Below are 20,060 nucleotides of genomic sequence, written 5' to 3'. Positions count from 1 at the left end.
TTCTGTGATGTCTAGGATTTGAGAGGAAAATTACTTTGTCCTCTAATCCAATAATTGTGCTCCGCTTTTGGTGGAGTGGGTGGTGTGAGAAGTAATTTAGGTATCTTCCTGAAAAGGTGGGTTTGTGATACCAGTCAAATGTTAAAATATTATTTTCTGTCATGAATGTAATGTCAAGGAAATTGATTTTATGATCCTTCTCTACCTCAATAGTGAACTATAATCTATCATGTTGTGAATTGAACGTATTAAGTGTTTCGTCAATAGAGTCAAAGGGTACCGCCATGATTATGTCATCCACGAATCTAAAGTAAAATGGAGGAATAAATTGTAATGTGTTCAAAGTTTTCCTCTCTAAGTCTTGTAAAACTATGTCCGCTATGATAGGGGATAGTGGTGAGCCCATGGGAGTCCCAAATGTTTGTCTATATATTACCTTATTAAATATAAAATACGTGTAGTTTAAAATCATCTTGATACCATTCAAAAATTCTGCTTCGGACAAATCACAGTTATGCTTAAATATTCCGATCTATTTGAAATGTTGTCAAGCACTAAATTTGTAGGTATGTTTGTGAAAAATGAGATCACGTCTAACGAAATGAATTTCATATCTTCATCTAGTGGGTGTTATTTAACTTATTGACAATATTATAACTATTCTTCACATAGCTAGAAGGCCTCGGAAAATTCTTGACCATGAGCTTGTGTAAAAAAATGGCTAAGAAGTGTAGTGGGCTATTTATGGAAGAAAGTATTAATCTATAAGGTGTGTTTGGTTTATGAATTTTTGGCAAGCCATATGTGGTAATGTGCCATCTGTAAATAGTAAGGATTTATATGTGGCAGTGGAGATGTGTCCACGGTTCTTCCATCTGACTAATAGGTCCCTAGATCTGAAATTAATCTCTTTATCGGATCTTTTTTGACTATTATGTCAAACATTAAACTTTTTCATAGGTGGAAAAAGTAAAACCCAATAGTATGAGTATTTTGTAATTTTCTGATTAAATTCATTACACTTTTATTTTTAGTATTATTTAAAATTTATTGTATACACTACGCAAATGAATAATGATTACTATATATTTTAAACTTTATTTCTCATCCAAGTACTGAGGTATGACTAACAATGATTATTGACAACTTTATTATAATAAAAAGTTAGAAACTAAAAACTTCTTGAACTTTATTTATAATCATATTTTAATTACATATTTCAAAGTCATTGAAATTAGTAAAGTTGTTGCTAATATTGAATATAATATTATGTGTAAATTATTATAATATAATTTTTTAAGTAATAAAAATATATCAAAATATTTTTTAAAAATATTACAATTTCCAAAATATGATTTTTAATTATTAATAATAAAATTAATTATATATCAAAGAAATTTTATTTAAATTGTTATTAATAAGTGTTATAAAATCTATGGTAATGTTATTAGAAAGCTCCCCGCTCCGCGACATCAGTCGACACGTATAAATAACGCGCCCAACGTATCATGACATTAGTTTGCCGTTTATATCCAGTGACTATTGTCTCCTTGATATATGGAGATCTACTTGCAAGGGACGAAAGAACCTATTGACCGTTGACTATTTTTAATAAGACTATGTAAGTTATCACATTTTCATGTACTCTAAAAAATACACAATTTTAATATGTTCATTCCTTTGATTAAACCGACGTTTATTATATTATTATTTTTATCAATCATTACTTTCTAGACGGTCAAATTTATTATCAACAATATCTCTTGATGTAGTTTCATTATTTACTAATGTACCGCTGAATCTAGCGATTGACAGTATTAATAGGAGATGGAATCACATAGGAGCAAACACAACGTTACCGCAGGATGAATTTATACACGCGGTTGAATTCATTTTAACGTCAACCTATTTTACTTTTAATAATAAAACTTATAAACAAACTTTTGGTTGCCTTATGGGATCTCCTTTGTCGCCTATGATAGCGGATTTAGTCATGCAGGATCTAGAAATAACAGTGCTTGATTCCATAAATCTGCACACTTCGCTGTATTACAGATACGTCGATGACATTGTAATGGCGGTACCATCAAGTATGGTACCCACGATTGTCGGTGCCTTTAATGATTACCATGAGAGATTAAAATTCACTGTAGAATATGAGGAAGACCGTTGCATAAGTTTCTTAGACTAACTAATTCAAACGTTGTTTATAAGATAAACTGTAATGATTGTAATGCGACATATGTAGGACAGACAAAAAGACAAATAGGAACAAGAATCAAAGAACATATGAATAATATAAAATTAAAATCTGAAAAACACTCGGTAATTTCGGAACACATTAAAAAAAAAAAAAAGAGAAACATACATTTGGGTGGAAGGACATAAAAATTCTTGACGTAGAAAGGAACTATCATAAGAGATTGATTTCGGAAATGCTACATATTAAGGAACAAAAAAACGGTTTGAATTTAAATAAGGATACGGAACTATTGAGTGACGCTTATTATGACGTTTTACGGGAATTGACAAATAGATAAATTAAGGAAAACTTATTTACAAGACAGCACACATAGTTGTTTACGAAGTTCGTTGGAAACATTCGAAAGGTTGCTCCTTCTTTTGTATATATAACAAAACATGTTTTTTTAAAATAATAACAGTTCCAGCAAAGATATTGTTGGAAGCAGGCTATCTCTCTTATGAGGATTGTGTACTAGTGAAGATGGTTAAAATTTTGACATATGTTGCAATGTTAGGGAAGCAATAAGGTAATGTGAATGGTGTGATAATTATTAGATCCGGACGCTGAAATAACGACGTCATTGAAAAACCGACATTTGTTAATAGAATACACATCTTAATGCGGGAAAATGACTAAAATAAATGGAATCAAGCACACGGATTGCATGTCGGTGGTCGGACATTCTTGCCTTCAACCGGTGAATAATTAATGGGTCACCGGCAACTCCAAGGAATAAAAATATTTTTTAAAAAAACAGAGATCATAAACATACATTTTTTGGAACAATAGAGAAATGGTCAATTGACTCGATCTTATGTTAGATGTTATTCAGGTAGGACGATGGATTTTTTAAAATAGTTAATTTAATATTGCGGTTGCTATGTAATATAATATTAAGATGATCAAAATTTTTATACTTTAGTGTAGTTATCGTATTTTGCGTTCGCGTTCAATACTGAGGAAGGCTGCGTACAGCCGAAACGTTTATATGTAAAATGTTCTGAGTTTGAGTCGTAATAATAATAAAGATTGTTTAAATAATACCCGTTTAAAGTTGCTTGTTAGTTGACCTAACTATTGTTTATTATTTATAAAAACTTAGTTATGAGTGAAATTAAAGATTGGTTTTAATTTTATTATCAACAAATTAAGAACAATGCGGTATAAAAAAACCAAGACATGTTACTGTCATTGAACCATTTGATGGCCATAATCAAACTATTATAGGGGAACGTGGGGTAGAACGACCAACGTAAGCATTGAGCAAGTTTCCAACATATTAAAAAAAAATAAATCGATCTTTTTTTACTAAAAATATTCTTTAAAATATCCACTATAAGAAAAAACACAAGTTTATTATAAAATAATAGTTTAAATAAACGAGATTATTGATTTAGTAAAAGCCTAGATTTTCGTGATATGCTTTTCATGCAGGGTATAATGGACTACCTCCAAAACTTGTTTATTTCATTAACATTGATATCTAAAATATCAAGATATCTAGATTTTCACGAAATTGGTATCAAAATTTCGCAAATTTTAAGGAGATGACTAATAGGTGATTTTTTTAAGTATTGTATTACCTATGCATCCACCCACGCATCTGTCCACCCCCGCGAAGAATTATATATAAGTGCGATTCGTCTGTCTGCCTGTCTGTCTGACCGCAAACTACTTCCACATTTGTGAACCGATTTTCACGAAATTGGTATCAAAATTTCGCAAATTTAAATTTCAACAAAATAATAAAAAAATTAATTTTGCTATCGCAAATTTAAATTTTATAACAAAAAAATTAATTTCGCTATCTATTGCATTAAGATCTGCGTTTGGTTCTAAAACAGCCTTTTAAAATAACGCGTAAACAAAAAAATTTTTAAAAAGGGTATAATAATTAAATACTAAAAAAAATAGAAAAGAGTGCGTGAAAAAAAGTTGTTTTTTTGAAAAAAAATTTTTTTAATTTCCATATTTGTGAACCAATTTCTACAAAATTGGTACCAAAATGTTGTAAATTTTTCGGGGACGGCTGCTATGTAGTTTTTTCTAAATTTTTTTCATATAGGAGGCTATGTTTTCAAGAAAAAAATTTTTTCCAGATTACTCTGCCAATGTGTTCAAAATGTTTCGAGAAATCACATTTTTAAATAATTTTTTATATTTTTAATTATAGAGGTTATGTTTTCGAGAAAAAATAGCGAGGTCAGTGTCGGGTAAAGGCTTTGAGACCTGCGCGAAGCGCGGGACGAAAAGCTAGTACATATATAAATAGGAAGTGAAATGCAGATGTGCAAATCATCATTAAAGTGACTACTAGGAGGTAGAAACGGAATGATTAGTCGATTTAGTGTTAACTAAAGATATTGGAGAATTGTAACTATTGGTGCTCAAAGCTAAAGAAATACATACCGTGCAATACTAACTGTATACTTTTCTTTATAATGGAAAAAATTTACAAATGTTTATTTATAAAGTCTGGTAAGTAATTTTACCTTTTTAACCAAATTAATGCGCTTGTCATTTAAGATACTAAAAAAGAATAATTTGTATTAGTTATAAATAAAATATTTCTATATTAATAGGAGTTTGTGCTATTATTATACAGTTTCCGAGGTAAAAGTTTGTGTTATTTTTTACATTTAATAAATCAAAATAGTTTACTAATATTTACTAATATAGATATTAACATTCTTAATGATATACACTTAAAAAACAAAAATTCAACAATTAAAGAAAATGTAACATAAAAAAGTTAAATATAAGGTGACTCACAGAAACCTGACGATTTTCAAAATGAAATAAATAAATAAAATAATAACTTAAAAATTTATTTCTTCAGGTAACGATAGCACGTAGAAAGCTATTTGAGTATCTTTCATGACCTTATACATTTTTTAATTAAAAAAATTTTTTTCACATTTATCAAATGTCTCCTACATTTTTCCTAGATTGCTGTAATTTATCATGAAGATTTGTATCACTATTTACACCATGTTGTTTAGTATAACTGCAATTTTTTTCTGTATATTAAAAAAGCGTCAAAGTCAATATACATAAAAAAATTATAATGCTAGAAATAAATATTTAAATTATATTTTATTTATTTATTTCATTTTAAAAATCGTCACGTTTCTGTGACTCACGTTATATAATAAAAAGTTTGAATTATGCTGCTTATTTACCTGAAAAATAAAAAATTTAGATTATTTTTTAAAATACAAACATTTAAATATGACAAGTTTGTTATTCTTTTTGCAATACAAATTTTTTATAATTATGTAAATATTAATGCAAAAAGGCCCAATAATAAAATAATAATTACCATATAACAATTACTATATCACATATATGAATGGAAGCTTTCTGCTCTCGAATTTTATTTAAAAAATTGCACAATGTATATTTTATTTTATTTTTAAAAAACTATACTGTCTTTTTTTACAGCTCCACTAACTCGTGAATGGATACTGATTTCATCACCATTTCCATTAATGCTCATTATTTTTGGATATTTGTATTTTGTTCTACATGTTGGTCCACGCTATATGCAAAATCGAACGCCGTATAAATTGAAAAACTTTATAATGGTTTATAACATAATTCAAATTTTAGCAAACATATGGATGGTAAAAGAACATGTATCTTTTGGTTGGTTTTCAACATACGGGATAACATGTTCATCATGTCCATCAAATCCGGATTCTCCCAATGCGATTAAAGTATGTATTCACAATCTATAATAATTATCATTAGTTATCGATAAAATGTCTTAAAAAAATAAAGTTATAAATATTATTTTAAATTTTATTTTAAAATATTATATTAATAATTATCTGACAGATAACTAAATTAACACAAAAAAACATTATTTAATATAATAGTATATTTATAATTTATTCAATTAATATATATCGGGGGATGTGATCAAAGTCTTTGAAGACATATGCTTTATTTCACATTTAATCAATTTATAATTATTTTGAAATTTATAATTATTGTTATATTTATAATTATTGTGAAATTCCATCTTTTCGTTCGTTATTATTGATAACTATATAGCTTACATTTTTTATGTCTTTAATAGCATTTTGTATACTTCGTATTATCAAAGTTGTGTTTCAGATTTTCAATTGTATTTGGTGGATACTTTTATTGAAAATATTCGATCTCGTTGAAACCTGTGTATTTGTATTGAGAAAGAAACAGAACCAGGTTTCTAAATTACACGTGTACCATCATGTATCTAATATATTTTTCGGCTGGATTTATTTAAAATACGTTTTAGAGGAGAGGGCGACATTTATTTCTATGGTTAATTGTGCCGTGCATGTAATCATGTATATATATTATTTTATCTCTACAAATAGAAAATTTCGACAAATAATATCTCCTCTTAAACCTTTTATAACTAGAATGCAAATGGTAAGTTCCATTATAAAATGTAATACTAAAGCTTTACACGCACGCACGCACAAACACAATCTTAATATAAATCGATATATAAAATATAAATATACACGTGTGTGTGTGTGTGTGTGTGTGTGCGTGTGTGTGTGTGTGTGTCTTGTGGCAAAATATATATATATATATATATATATATATATATATAAATCTTTGTGGTGAAAATATATTTATCGCAAAAAGAACAGTTGAGACATCACTAGTCTATTTACTGTTTGGAACATTGAGAGACCATCCAAGTATTAAGGTGCTAAAAAAAAATGGTTCTCAATCTTGTAAGTTTCTTGTGAATTTAGAGCCTAAAAAAACAACATAAAAATACAACGCAAAAGTAAATATATTTACAAAACTATTATAAACATAAAATAACTAAAAATTATCACAATAAAGATCTCATAGTTATAAAATGCACAATGCCCTGATCACAAATTGACGCATAAACTTTTAAAACCATACGAAGTGACAAAAGTACTTCGTAAGAATTAATATCTTGTCTATAAGATAGGCAAACAAGTAGGATCTTTACTGTAATGACTTCAGCTGATCTCATAAAATTATGGATCAATAAAGATTATCCATCTAATAAAAAAGATAATCAAGATGTTCAAATGATGTCAATGACCAACGCGAATGACAGTGTAGAATGGCCAAGTTGTAGAAAGCATTATCTAAATTCCGTATGCACATCGTCCTTAATTATAATTAAGTATTGTCAATTATTTTTACACATGAAATAGGGTTTCACACAAAAAGTACGCAGAAATTCAAATTAGTATTACTTAAGAAAAGAAATTAGAGACTGTTCTTTGCACGATAAATATATTTTTTCACATTATAATAACTAATATTATTTTTCATCTATACATACCTATATTTTAATTATTTATATCATTTTCGTTTTTCTGTTTGCGAAATTAGGTGCAGTTTATTGCCATGATAATATTCGTGCTACAAGCTTGGGATCCAAATTGTTACGTGCAATTTGAATGCCTTACTTTGTTAGCTGTTATCTTCATTATAAATTTACTAATATTCCTTTACTTATTTTATGATTTTTATAAAAACAATTACACTAACGTATCTAAGAAAGACTAAGATTAAATATTCTTCTTCTTAGATATTTATATTATATGTTAATGTAACTTTTACTTATATATTAAGCATAACATAAATGTTATATTATTAATATATAAATTAAGTATTTTATATATGTATATATAATGTAAATGTTGCTAAATAGTTTTTTTAAAATGTGTATGTATAATATATAATTATTTTAATTTATTTTGAAATGCGTGCAAATTTATACAGATAAATGTTAAGTTTTAAAAAAATGGGATAAATTGGAAAAATATTATTATTGTTTAGTATTATAATTTGTTAAGAAGATTCATATTATATATTATATATTATATATATATATATATCTATATATATATATATACATATATATACATATTTATATGTATATATATGTATATGTATATATAAAAATTTATATGTATATACATTTTCAACATTATAATTTGGACATTAAATTTGTATTCAGCAACCTAAAAAAACTCCTATATCCAATGATCTTATTCGTAACCTTTTCGCAACAGACTCCATATTTAATCATAAATATTTTATGCTTATATTATATTATACTATACTTATATTATACGTCAATGTAAAGATATAATTTTAAATTAAAAAAAAAATGTAATGGGCCATTATCACATATAGAAAAACTGTAAACATATAATTTGTTAAGTAGATTTATGTTATATATATATATATAAACAAGCAGACGACAAAAATAGAATGAGACGCAATCAATTGTAGAAATCTCTTTATTCTAAAATAATATATTAATTATTATTTTGATTTGTCTTGTAGGCTCGAACGAAAGAACATTAATTTAATACATTAGATTTGTCTCGTAAACTCGAACGAAAGAACATTGAGATAATACTTAGAGAGAACCTTACGAGGACGAACACAAAATAAAAAAGATTTAAAGGAACAGTCTTATTTCTATTAAACTAATAATGAAAGAGAGAATATGAACTATATATACAATATATCGCTTTCTAGTGTCTGTAAGATCAGTCCACCAGGCGAATACCTGTGCTAGACGAGAGATACCCTAATCTTCAGACGAACGAATGAATATTGTGACCTTGATTTCTTGAGAGAAATATTCTTCTTTGCAATGGAACCGTTTAGAATGTTTTCTCTAGTATTTCCTTATCTTCAGTAACACGAAAATGCTTGACGAATGAGACGTTCAACAAGTACATGTGACCAATGAATCCTTTTTGTTATTTATTCTGGTTAACGATAATGCAAGTAAAAATAAGTAATCTTAACGTGCTGCTTTTTATTGAATGAAAAGAAAGCGAGCGAAAACTATTTTAGACACTTTTTTATTATAATTTGTTATAGAACTTGTCTCACAAGGGAACGGTCGAAAGTGTCCCTCACCGATTTTAATGAGCTTTGGATATGTTATAGAACATAAAAAAATATTAGGCCCATATTTTTTTTTAGCTGCATATCTCAACGTTTAGGGATTGAAACAACCTTTCGAAGAATAACGAATTTTTCGTTTTTAGCGAATATCTTTGAAAATAGGACATATGAAAATAGGACATATGAAAAAATGTTTTATACAAAATTGAAGAATATCGAAAGGTAAATTCATCCATGTATAATAATATGTGGGTTCCACGAATCAATTTTGAGAAAACAAAATGATAACTTTGTGCTATAGGCGCTGCGCTATAAGTTGTGTTGCGTTATTTCTTTAATTGTGACACATTTAATAACTGCCTCTTGTGCATATATTGGAACATAAAAATATATTAATCTTAATGACATAATACGCAATGTATTACACAAAATAAAGCATAATGTATATAATGTATATATGTATGTTTACATATTTTGCTATAAGAAATAATAAGAGAAATAGTAATAAGAAATATGTATATAATATTAAATAAAGTTATATTATAGGAAATAATACATATACACTTACACTTAGCCAAAAAAAAGTTTGTAAAGATCTCCGTAAACAATAATGGCTACTTGTTGAATGTACAAAAGCAAAGAAAAATACAAGTCATCCGCAAGTCATTATTCATTACTGTAAGAAAATCGATCTCGAAAATAATCGAAAAATTGGTATCGATATCGTAGAAAAGTGGGAGATTTCGAAAAACAAGCTTTTGTGCGAAAGATTTCCGTTCGCTCTCTCTGCTCCGAACTTTCGTATCGATAACACGCATTTTTAATATAACTGGTTAAGAGATCTGAGAGTAAACGTTTTTTTTTTTAAATTGAGATATTCAAGTCTCAGTTATTTGAAGAAAAATTACTGATCCTCTTACACTATTGTCCTTGACAGAAGTGATCCAGGTATCTGCCTCTTACACGTGCGCCACGAAGGCGAATTTTATAAATTTTGTTTGCATCTAATGCTCTGTTTAAGGTTCACACTTGTGCAATGTGTTTATATGTGCCCGACAATTTACTGATTTATTCACAATTAGTCATGGATTTACTGCATACACTGGTTCAGAAAAAGAGATCGAATAAATCAACATCCACTCATATTTATATCATAATTCATTATCGACGAGAACTGGTGTTTTATAACGTGGTCAGATGATCGTTAGCATAATTCATTATTATTATTATTATTATTATTATTATTGTATGTAATGTATTCAAACGTACTATGCGGTTTCTCTTCAGAAAAAAATATCTGTTAAGTTATTTTACACGAAATATTATTATAAAAATATATTTTAATGAAAGGTACATTATTAAATTACAAAAAAATTATTTTTAAAATTTATTATTAATCTAATTTCTAATTTAATTTTTCTCTTTATAAAAAATGGCAGCTTCGAACGCAAACATATTAAAGTGTTAAAGCTTCTTTTCCGCAATGTTAATTGACTATTTCTGTTATGCGATTTTCTTCACTCGTGTTACATAGGTCATATAAGTAGTGTTATAGTGGGGATTCTAAGCCATGGGGCGCCGAGGGCGGTGCGGGGGCGGGGGTATCTGGGAGGCGCGAGGGGTCTGATGTTAGGGAAAGGGGGGTGGGGGGTGGGGGGGAAGGGTCCTACACACGTTCGAAAGTAGATGTTTATCTTTGCGGTTGATTTTATAGCCGGGGGTATTTTAGAAGTCATAAAACTGGTTTTTTTTTCTAGTTTTATGATCATTTTATGGTCATTATATCATTAGGATTTTAAGCGCCGACGTTCGGCAGCATTGCACCCTCGCGAAAAATCTCCCATAAAACTGGAGCAAAACATCTTCCATAATTTTTAGGGAAAGAACTGCAACTGCAAGGTGTTTATCTTTGTGGTTGATTTATAGCCGGGGAACATTTTAGAAACCATAAAACTGTTTTTTTCTTTTTTTTTCTAATTTTTATGATCATTTTATGACCATTAGAATATTATGGAAAAAGAGATTTTAAGCGCCGGCGTTCGGCAGCTTTGTACCCTCGCGGAAAATCTCGCATAAAACTGGAGCGAAACATCTTCCATAATTTTAAGGAAAGAATGCAACGCATCAGCGCCATTATGGAAAAAAAAAGATTTTAATCGCCGGCGTTCGGCAGCTTTGCACCCTCGCGGAAAATCTCCCATAAAACTGGAGCGAAACATCTTCCATAATTTTTAAGGAAAGAACTGCAACTGCAAGGTGTTTATCTTTGTGGTTGATTTATAGCCGGGGGACATTTTAGAAGTCATAAAACTGTTTTTTCTTTTTTTCTAATTTTTATGATCATTTTATGACCATTAGAATATTATGGAAAAAGAGATTTTAAGCGCCGGCGTTTGGCAGCTTTGTACCTTCGCGGAAAATCTCCCATAAAACTGGAGCGAAACATCTTCCATAATTTTAAGAAAAGAATGCAACGCATCAGCGCCATTATGGAAAAAAAGATTTTAATTGCCGGCGTTTGGCAGCTTTGCACTCTCGCGGAAAATCTCCCATAAAACTGGAACGAAACATCTTCCATAATTTTTAGGGAAAGAACTGCAACTGCAAGGTGTTTATCTTTGTGGTTGATTTATAGCCGGGGGACATTTTAGAAGCCATAAAAGTCGTGGGAAAACAATAGAAATTTTTGGCCAACGCTGCGACGAACATGTCGGAACGTTTTTATAGATGCAAAAGCGTTGACGTTCGGTAGGATGTGTTAAGATAGCATTAGGCGAAATATAAGAAGAATGAGAGCCCCGTCAAACCATAGTACGATTTGAAAGGGCATAGAGAAAGCTGTGGAAAGAAAAAAAAAAAAAAAATTGAGTGGTTACTGTCAGGCATTAGAATTGTTAGTGACACAATAGTGAATAAATGGAAAATATTAATTTCGAAGCGATAATAGACGAGTTGTCAAACGAAGAGCATGCGTTGTCGGACGATAGTAATTATATTAGTGATTGCAGTAATACCGATTTTGACGACAACGTAGTAGAAAATGAACAACTCCGTGCGCAAAATCAACGTAAGATTTGCGCCATACACTTTTATTATTCAACGGGTGGTGCCCTAGCTCTCTGTGCTTCGTGTATGGACACCTTTCGAGATGACATCGGATTAATATACGAAATACGGAGACATAAAGTTACATCGCCCGATGAGGTGGATATGCGATGGTGCAGTAGCTGTCAAATTTTATTACATATAATAATGTCGCGTAATATGTGTTATGTTTGCACACAAAAATAGAGAGAAAAAATGGAAAACGTGCAGCAAAAAGAACGCGACTTGTTGGAGCGTTCCCACCAAGTCACCACATTGGGTGAATATTTTGGATGGCTGCAGCATTGCGAGGAGTTTATCGAAGAGCTTGAAGAACGCAGCCGTGTCAAGCGTCCGCGACTCTCAATCGGAAATAGACAATCTTTGGTGACAAGAATTGCGCGACTCGAGGGTGCAAAAACTCGATTGCAGAGACAGTTTATACCCAGTGGTGGTGATTATAGTAGTGAAAATAACTCGGAGAGACTCATATGGCGAGAGATTGATACGGCGTTTGAGAGCCGCATCTTGACTGGTGCGGTTATAAATTATAATCACATCGAACCTCGTCAATTTTTGGAAGATGCGAGTGACATTGTGCTCGAGCACGTGCGAGACGTTATGCAAAAACATAACAGTGTGAAAGTGAATACAGTGTTTAACGGCGAGTTTGTGGCGGGCGATAAGCATGCCAATAAATCAATCAATACGAGAAACTGTGAACTCTTACATACATCCGATTTACGCGAGTGGTATGAGCGGCGAGTCGTCGAGCCAATCCTTGCATCGCTCGAAGAATTTCAGGAACGCGATAGCGGATGGGCATTATCGCGTATACTAAATTTGACTGTAAATATAAATAAATATAATTCTATGCGCGCCGGATGTTACGTGCAATTATCGCGAAAGATAATAATGAAACGAGCAGTGGTTAACGTGCAATCTAAAGACAATGCATGTTTTGCGTGGGCGGTAGTGGCTGCTCTGTATCCAGCTGAAAGATGCACACACCGACAATCATCGTACCCGCATTATACAACAGTACTAAATCTCCAAGATATTGAGTTTCCAGTCACTCTTAATCAAATTAAAAAATTTGAAATTTATAATGACATTTCAATCAACGTGTACAGTTTTGAAAACGAAAACATTGTCCCTATTCACCTTACGGAGCAAAAGAGAGACAAGCACGTCAACTTGCTCTACGTGCAAGATGCGCAAGATATCGGACATTTTGCATGGATCAAGAATCTATCTAGACTTGTTAGTAAGCAACTCAGCAAACACAAGACTAAAAAATATATCTGTGATCGGTATGTATATTTAATAAAACTGTCTAAAAATATTTAATAAAACTGTCTAAAAATATTTAAAACAATGATATAAAAATTTTAACTTTTATTTTACAGATGCATGCACTATTTTCACTCGGTCGAGAAATTGCAATCACATACAGTAGACTGTGGAAAGATGAACGACTGCGCTATCCGGTTACCGAGCGATAAGGATAAGTGGCTCGCATTCACCAACTACAACAGGAAGGAGCGACTACCTTTCGTCGTGTACGTCGACCTGGAGTGCGTTTTGGTGAAAAAAGAAGAAGAAAATTTTTATCAACATCACCAAGTATTTAGTATGGCTTATTATGTACATTGCTCGTACGATAATTCGTTATCCGCGTATCATTCTCGTCGCGAAGCCAATTGCGTTACATGGTTCACCGACGAACTTAAAAATTTGGCGCAACGTGTAGAAAATATTTTAACAACCAATGTCCCCATGGTAAATTTAACGCAAAATGAATGGAAAGAATTTCGAAGTGCGACTCAGTGTCATATATGTGAGAAACCATTCGTAGAAGATGATACGCGCGTACGCGATCATTGTCATTTGACCGGGCGGTACAGAGGTCCCGCGCATTCAAATTGCAATCTAAATTACAAAGAATCTTTTTGCATTCCAATAGTATTTCACAATTTATCTGGTTATGATTCTCACTTTATAATCGAGGAAATAGCCACAGCGTTCGAAGGGGGAATCGATTTACTTCCGATAACAAAAGAAAAATATATTTCATTTACAAAACATGTTAAAGGTACGAAAAACAAACCGGGAAATCACATTAAATTACGTTTCATAGATTCATATAAATTTCTCACAACAAGTCTCGACAAATTGGCGTCTTTTCTGAGCAAGGATAAACTCAAAATTTTACAATCGGAATATAAAAATTTATCCGCCGAAGATTTCAATTTATTAACAAGAAAAGGTGTCTTCCCGTACGAGTACATTGACTGCGTAGATAAATTGCAAGATGCGTGTTTACCATCACGAGAATCATTTTACAGTTCCTTGACAGGTAACACAATATCTGAGAGCAATTACGCGCACGCTGAGATTGTGTGGAAGCGATTCTCCATTCGAACGCTAGGCGAATATAGCGATCTGTATTTAAAAATCGATGTTTTGTTATTAGCAGACATTTTTGAAAATTTCCGAGAGAGTTGTATCAAGAGTTATGGGCTCGACCCCGCGTATTACTATACTCTTCCCGGTTACACGTGGGACGCCATGTTAAAGTATACGAAAATTATATTTGAATTACTCACAGACATTGACATGGTTATGTTTATCGAACGAGGTATACGCGGTGATCTGAGTCAATGTTCCAACAGGTACGCGCGTGCTAATAACAAGTACATGCAGTCGTATGACTTATCAAAACCATCAACGTACTTGATGTATTTCGATGTTAATAATTTATACGGATGGGCAATGTGTCAACCATTGCCCTATGCCGATTTTCAGTGGGTCGATAATGTTTCCAATTTTGATGTATCATCGATCGCGCTCGATTCGTCTACAGGCTACATCCTCGAAGTCGATCTCGAGTATCCGCAGCATCTTCACGATTCGCACACTGATCTACCGTTTTGTTCGACACGCGACAAACCACCCGGCAAGCGCGAGGGCAAGCTTCTCGCAACCGTATACGATAAAAAGCGTTACGTGATACACTACCACAACCTGCAGCAATGTTCACGTCACGGTCTTCGTGTTACAAAAATTCATCGTATATTACAATTCACTCAATCTCCGTGGCTCTGTACTTATATAGAACTCAACACAAAATTTAGAACACTGGCAAAAAATGATTTTGAAAAAAATTTGTACAAACTAATTAATAATGCAGTGTTTGGCAAAACGATGGAAAATGTGCGCAATCGCGTAGATGTTAAACTTTTAACAAAATGGGACGGAAGGTACGGCGCAAAAACATTGATTGCAAAACCAAATTTTCATAGCAGAAGCATTTTTTCGGAAAATCTAATCGCTGTAGAATTACGTAAACTCGAGGTGAAATTCTACAAACCAATTTACGTAGGTATGTGTATTCTCGATATATCCAAGACATGTTTGTACGAATTTCACCACGATTATATAGTACCAATGTATCGGGAGAGATGCAAAGTCATGTACACTGATACGGATAGTTTTATATATCATATTGAGTGCGACGATGTGTACACGCACCGGCATAAATGGTGTCCGTCGGTAAATGTGTATGTACGTACGTGTATGATAACCGAGAGCGTCACATACACATGCAGCGCGTACGTACGTGTCACTTGAAGCGCGGCGGAGTTCATGCAGCGGAGGAGAAAAAAGTGGGAGGCAATTCGATGTTGCATCCTTAGCGCAAGCCGCACGATCGAGAGAGAAAGCATGACAAGACGTGATGCCGATTAGTGGTGTCCTGTAGCACTGCCTCACTCACTCTACGCTTGAATGCAGGAGGAATGAGCGAGAGAGCTATAGGACACCGCGTTGTCTCTATATGCGTCTCGTTCGCTCTCGCGCTTATGTCATGCTTTCTTTTTTATTCTTTCAAGAAACGTGGCTGAACTCTGCGCATCGAATGCCGGCATTCGTAAAATTATAATTATATTATATTAATATTAGAAGTTCGGTTTCACATATATCAAAAAAATATGATTATTCTAATTAAATATTAATTTATTTATGATTGCGTATTTTTTTTTCTATTTATGTAAAAAAATTTGCTAAAAAATATATATATACATGTATCATTATGAGTAATTTTGAGATTCACTAGAACAGTAATTGTAAACTTGCATCCGTTTGTAATTAAATTTATAATTACTTATAAATAAACGTGTAGAAATGATAATTCGTGATATAAAATATTTTTCGTAATTGTATTATTACAAAACTCAAATTTTAAATTCCCGATAAAAAATTTCTTATGTATAGTTATACAGAATTGAATATTATTATACAGGATTCAACACAATTGTGTAAAAATATGTATAATTATTATAGATGACACCGTATAAAACGTTACGTATATTTATATATAAATGGATTGATAGCTACAATTAGAATTATGTATATGTAAGCTTATACATACTTATACACAATGCCTGCAACATTTTATTTATAATTATTAATAATTATATATAATCATATATAAAATGGACAAATTTCGTATATAAATTTGTATAATTAGATACGACTATTTTTGTCTGATTATATATAAAAATTTTTTACCGGGTTTATAACACAATATCGATATCTGATCGAATTCATGGTTTGTCACAAATGAACCAACGAGCATTTAACTGTAAATTTACAATACTTATATAAAAATGTAACTAATTTAGGGAAGATAACGTTATGCTGCGTAATATTACAAAAATTTAGATATCTTCATAAAAAAGTTTTTTAAATATTAATGATTAAATTATACATATATTAATATTAAATATTAATTTAAAGTAAATTAAAAACTCTATTTATTTTCTCTCTTTTTTTATTTATTTTCATAAATACATATATATATATATTTTTACATATAATTATATATAAAATATAAAATAAAAAAAAAATATATATATATATATAGAGAGAGAGAGAGAGAGAATTTATATATAAAAAATAATACGAATAAAATAATTACGAATGCCGGCATTCGATGCGCAGAGTTCAGCCACGTTTCTTGAAAGAATAAAAAAGAAAGCATGACATAAGCGCGAGAGCGAACGAGACGCATATAGAGACAACGCGGTGTCCTACAGCTCTCTCGCTCATTCCTCCTGCATTCAAGCGTAGAGTGAGTGAGGCAGTGCTACAGGACACCACTAATCGGCATCACGTCTTGTCATGCTTTCTCTCTCGATCGTGCGGCTTGCGCTAAGGATGCAACATCGGATTGCCTCCCACTTTTTTCTCCTCCGCTGCATGAACTCCGCCGCGCTTCAAGTGACACGTACGTACGCGCTGCATGTGTATGTGACGCTCTCGGTTGTCATACACGTACGTACATACACATTTACCGACACCATTTATGCCGGTGCGTGTACGAGAATATGAAACGCGACATCAGCAGATTTGATACGAGCGACTATGCGATAGGCAATGCGTACGGTATACCGCTCGTTAATAAAAAGGTACCGGGTCTAATGAAGGATGAAAACAACGGTACCATAATGACTGAATTTGTCGGGCTTAGAGCAAAAATGTATGCGTTGCGCGTGGATGGTAAGAAGATACGAAAAAGGTAAAAGGCGTCAAGAGTAACGTTGTTGCGAGAACGATAACGTTTGACGATTACACGCGGTGTTTTAACGAAGAGATTGAAATAACGCGTAGTCAATCGTGTATAAGATCAAAATTACACAAAGTATACACCATTCGCGAAACAAAAATTGCTCTAAGTCCGTACGACGACAAGCGGTATATCGTACCTACAACTACTGATACGTTACCGTGAGGACATTATAAGATATCTTTATAAAATATAATGTGTGTGTGTGTGTGTGTGATTTTTTTCTTGTATGTATATTTCATATTTTATATATTGTAATGACTATTGGAAAGGATGTATTAATAAAGATTTTGTATATTTCAAATATTTCATATATTTTTATATTGAATACATTGTATTTCTTATAAAATTAAATTACATGATCCTTATGTACCCAAGAATTGTGCGAGCTATCAAATCCCAGCCATTTCATGTAAACCTCGTCACCCCTCCTGCGCAGTACTTTCTCCACGAGATACACATCTGGATAATTCGCGCGATGCAACTCGTGCTCGTAAAATGCTCCAGCGATAGATTTTTTGCGATAATCCTCGAGTAGATATGTTATGGGATTAGTATGTTGCACTTTAACAATCTTAAACACCTCGGTTGTCTAATTTGGTGTGTAACCCTTTTCGAAAAGTTTTTTGTATTTGCTAACGCGTACCAGGTCACCTACTTTAAACTTTGCAGGAGCAGCAATTTTTATACTGTTGTATACTGTATTTAAAAGTCTATCAGCGATCGTGGGAGTAACATCGATAGGTCTCATATTGATAGTGCGATGTTTTCGCTCGTTATATTCTGCAACGAGTCGGGATAGCGCGTCAATCCACTTGTAAGTTCCGTACAGCGTAAACATCTTCCACATGTCGTTCTTCAGCGTGCGATTGAATCGCTCGACGACAGACGCCTTCAATACCGAATATGTGGAATAGTGATTAATGTTATGTTTCCGTATAAGCCGTTGCACATCGGTATTGTAAAATTCCTTCCCGTTTGTATGTTTTTCGGGCATCTCTTGCTATCTCGAATTATTTTGGCGATTGCATCAGCCGTCTCCCTTCCACTTTTACTCTTGAGTGGTACAGCCCATGCATACTTGCTCAACACATCGATGACGGTGAGTATGTAGTGGTAACCTTTGTTGAAATGAGAATACGGACGCATCTCGACGATGTCGGCTTGCCACAGATCATCGTATCCCCGCACTATGACGTGTCTTCGGGGAAAATTTTTTCTCGCCGGCGCGTGCAGTTCGTTCACCAACTGTCGTTTCTCCAAACTATGTTGATTCTTTGCTTTGTCAGTTTTTCTCGATGCCCGTTTGTTGTTCGCATTTTTTTCACTCATTTTCGTTTATCGCCGGTTATAGCCGTTCTTGACCTGTTCTGACCTGTTCTGACCTGTTCTGACCTGTTCTGACCTGTTTTGACCTGTTCTTGACCTGTTCTTGACTTGTTCTGACCTGTTCTTGACCTGCTCTGACCTGCTCTGACCTGTTCTTGACCTGTTCTTGCGTTGTTCACCGCCGTCCTTCACCCATTCGAAAATCGTTCTTGACCCGTTCGCAGCCTTTTTTGCAGTCGTTTTTGACTCGTTCGTAGCCGCTTCTGAACCGTTCGTAGCCTCGTTCACAGACGTCTTTTGACCGATCGTAGGAGTTCTTAAGTTGTTTGTAACCTTGGGTGTAGCCGTTAAAAACGTGTTCGTAGCCTCGTTCGCAGCCCTGCTTGAGATGCTGATAGCCTCGTTCGAAGCTGTTGCAGCTGCTGCTAGGTCGTTCATTGCCACTGTCACTGCCACTCATTGTAGTTAGATAGCAGTTCGATAATTCTTTGTAGCTGTTCGATAATTGTTCGCAGCCGTTCTATAATCCTTCGTAGCTGTTCGATAAGCGTTTGATAGCTGCTTTTAACCTGTTCACTGATGCTCATTTAGGTTGATAGCTGTTTCTGAGTTAGCGTTAGCCGGGCGTTGAAGTTTGTTTAGCACAATCTGTATTGCTCGCACGTCCTTCTCAAGCGAAATCAGCTTCTCGTCTGATTCTTTCTGTTGATTCATTAATCTTATAACGCAGGACTCCACGTACAGTTTGTTGACGGTATCGGTGTCAACCTCTGGTTGCGCTACACGGCGAATCTTACGTGACCTTGCATCGAAGTCTGTAACGACGCGACACAAAACGTTTTCGTGCACATAACT

The 20,060-nt window shown here is 32.8% G+C and overlaps 1 protein-coding gene across 1 annotated transcript; it reads left to right on the top strand.

Moving 5' to 3' along the window:
- The first annotated feature begins 4,553 nt into the window (after positions 1–4,553).
- On the top strand, positions 4,554–7,801 carry LOC140675967 (very long chain fatty acid elongase AAEL008004-like). The gene is made up of 4 exons (XM_072910557.1): positions 4,554–4,723; positions 5,690–5,964; positions 6,368–6,667; positions 7,625–7,801. The coding sequence occupies exons 1-4, from the start codon at positions 4,687–4,689 to the stop codon at positions 7,799–7,801; spliced, it is 789 nt and encodes a 262-aa protein (XP_072766658.1). The 5' UTR covers positions 4,554–4,686.
- Positions 7,802–20,060: the final 12,259 nt, after the last annotated feature.

Source organism: Anoplolepis gracilipes, unplaced genomic scaffold (assembly GCF_047496725.1).
Source record: "Anoplolepis gracilipes unplaced genomic scaffold, ASM4749672v1 Contig22, whole genome shotgun sequence".
NCBI lineage: Eukaryota > Metazoa > Arthropoda > Insecta > Hymenoptera > Formicidae > Anoplolepis > Anoplolepis gracilipes.
Note: the sequence above shows the minus strand (reverse complement) of the source record. Positions and strands in the feature narration are given on the sequence as shown.

Excerpts from the sequence above, each read along its gene's own strand:
- LOC140675967 (XM_072910557.1), top strand. The coding sequence starts at position 4,687 with ATGGAAAAAATTTACAAATGTTTATTTATAAAGTCTG. Across the intron at positions 4,724-5,689 it reads ATGTTTATTTATAAAGTCTG|CTCCACTAACTCGTGAATGG; the intron begins GTAAGTAATTTT and ends CTTTTTTTACAG. Across the intron at positions 5,965-6,367 it reads ATTCTCCCAATGCGATTAAA|ATTTTCAATTGTATTTGGTG; the intron begins GTATGTATTCAC and ends GTTGTGTTTCAG.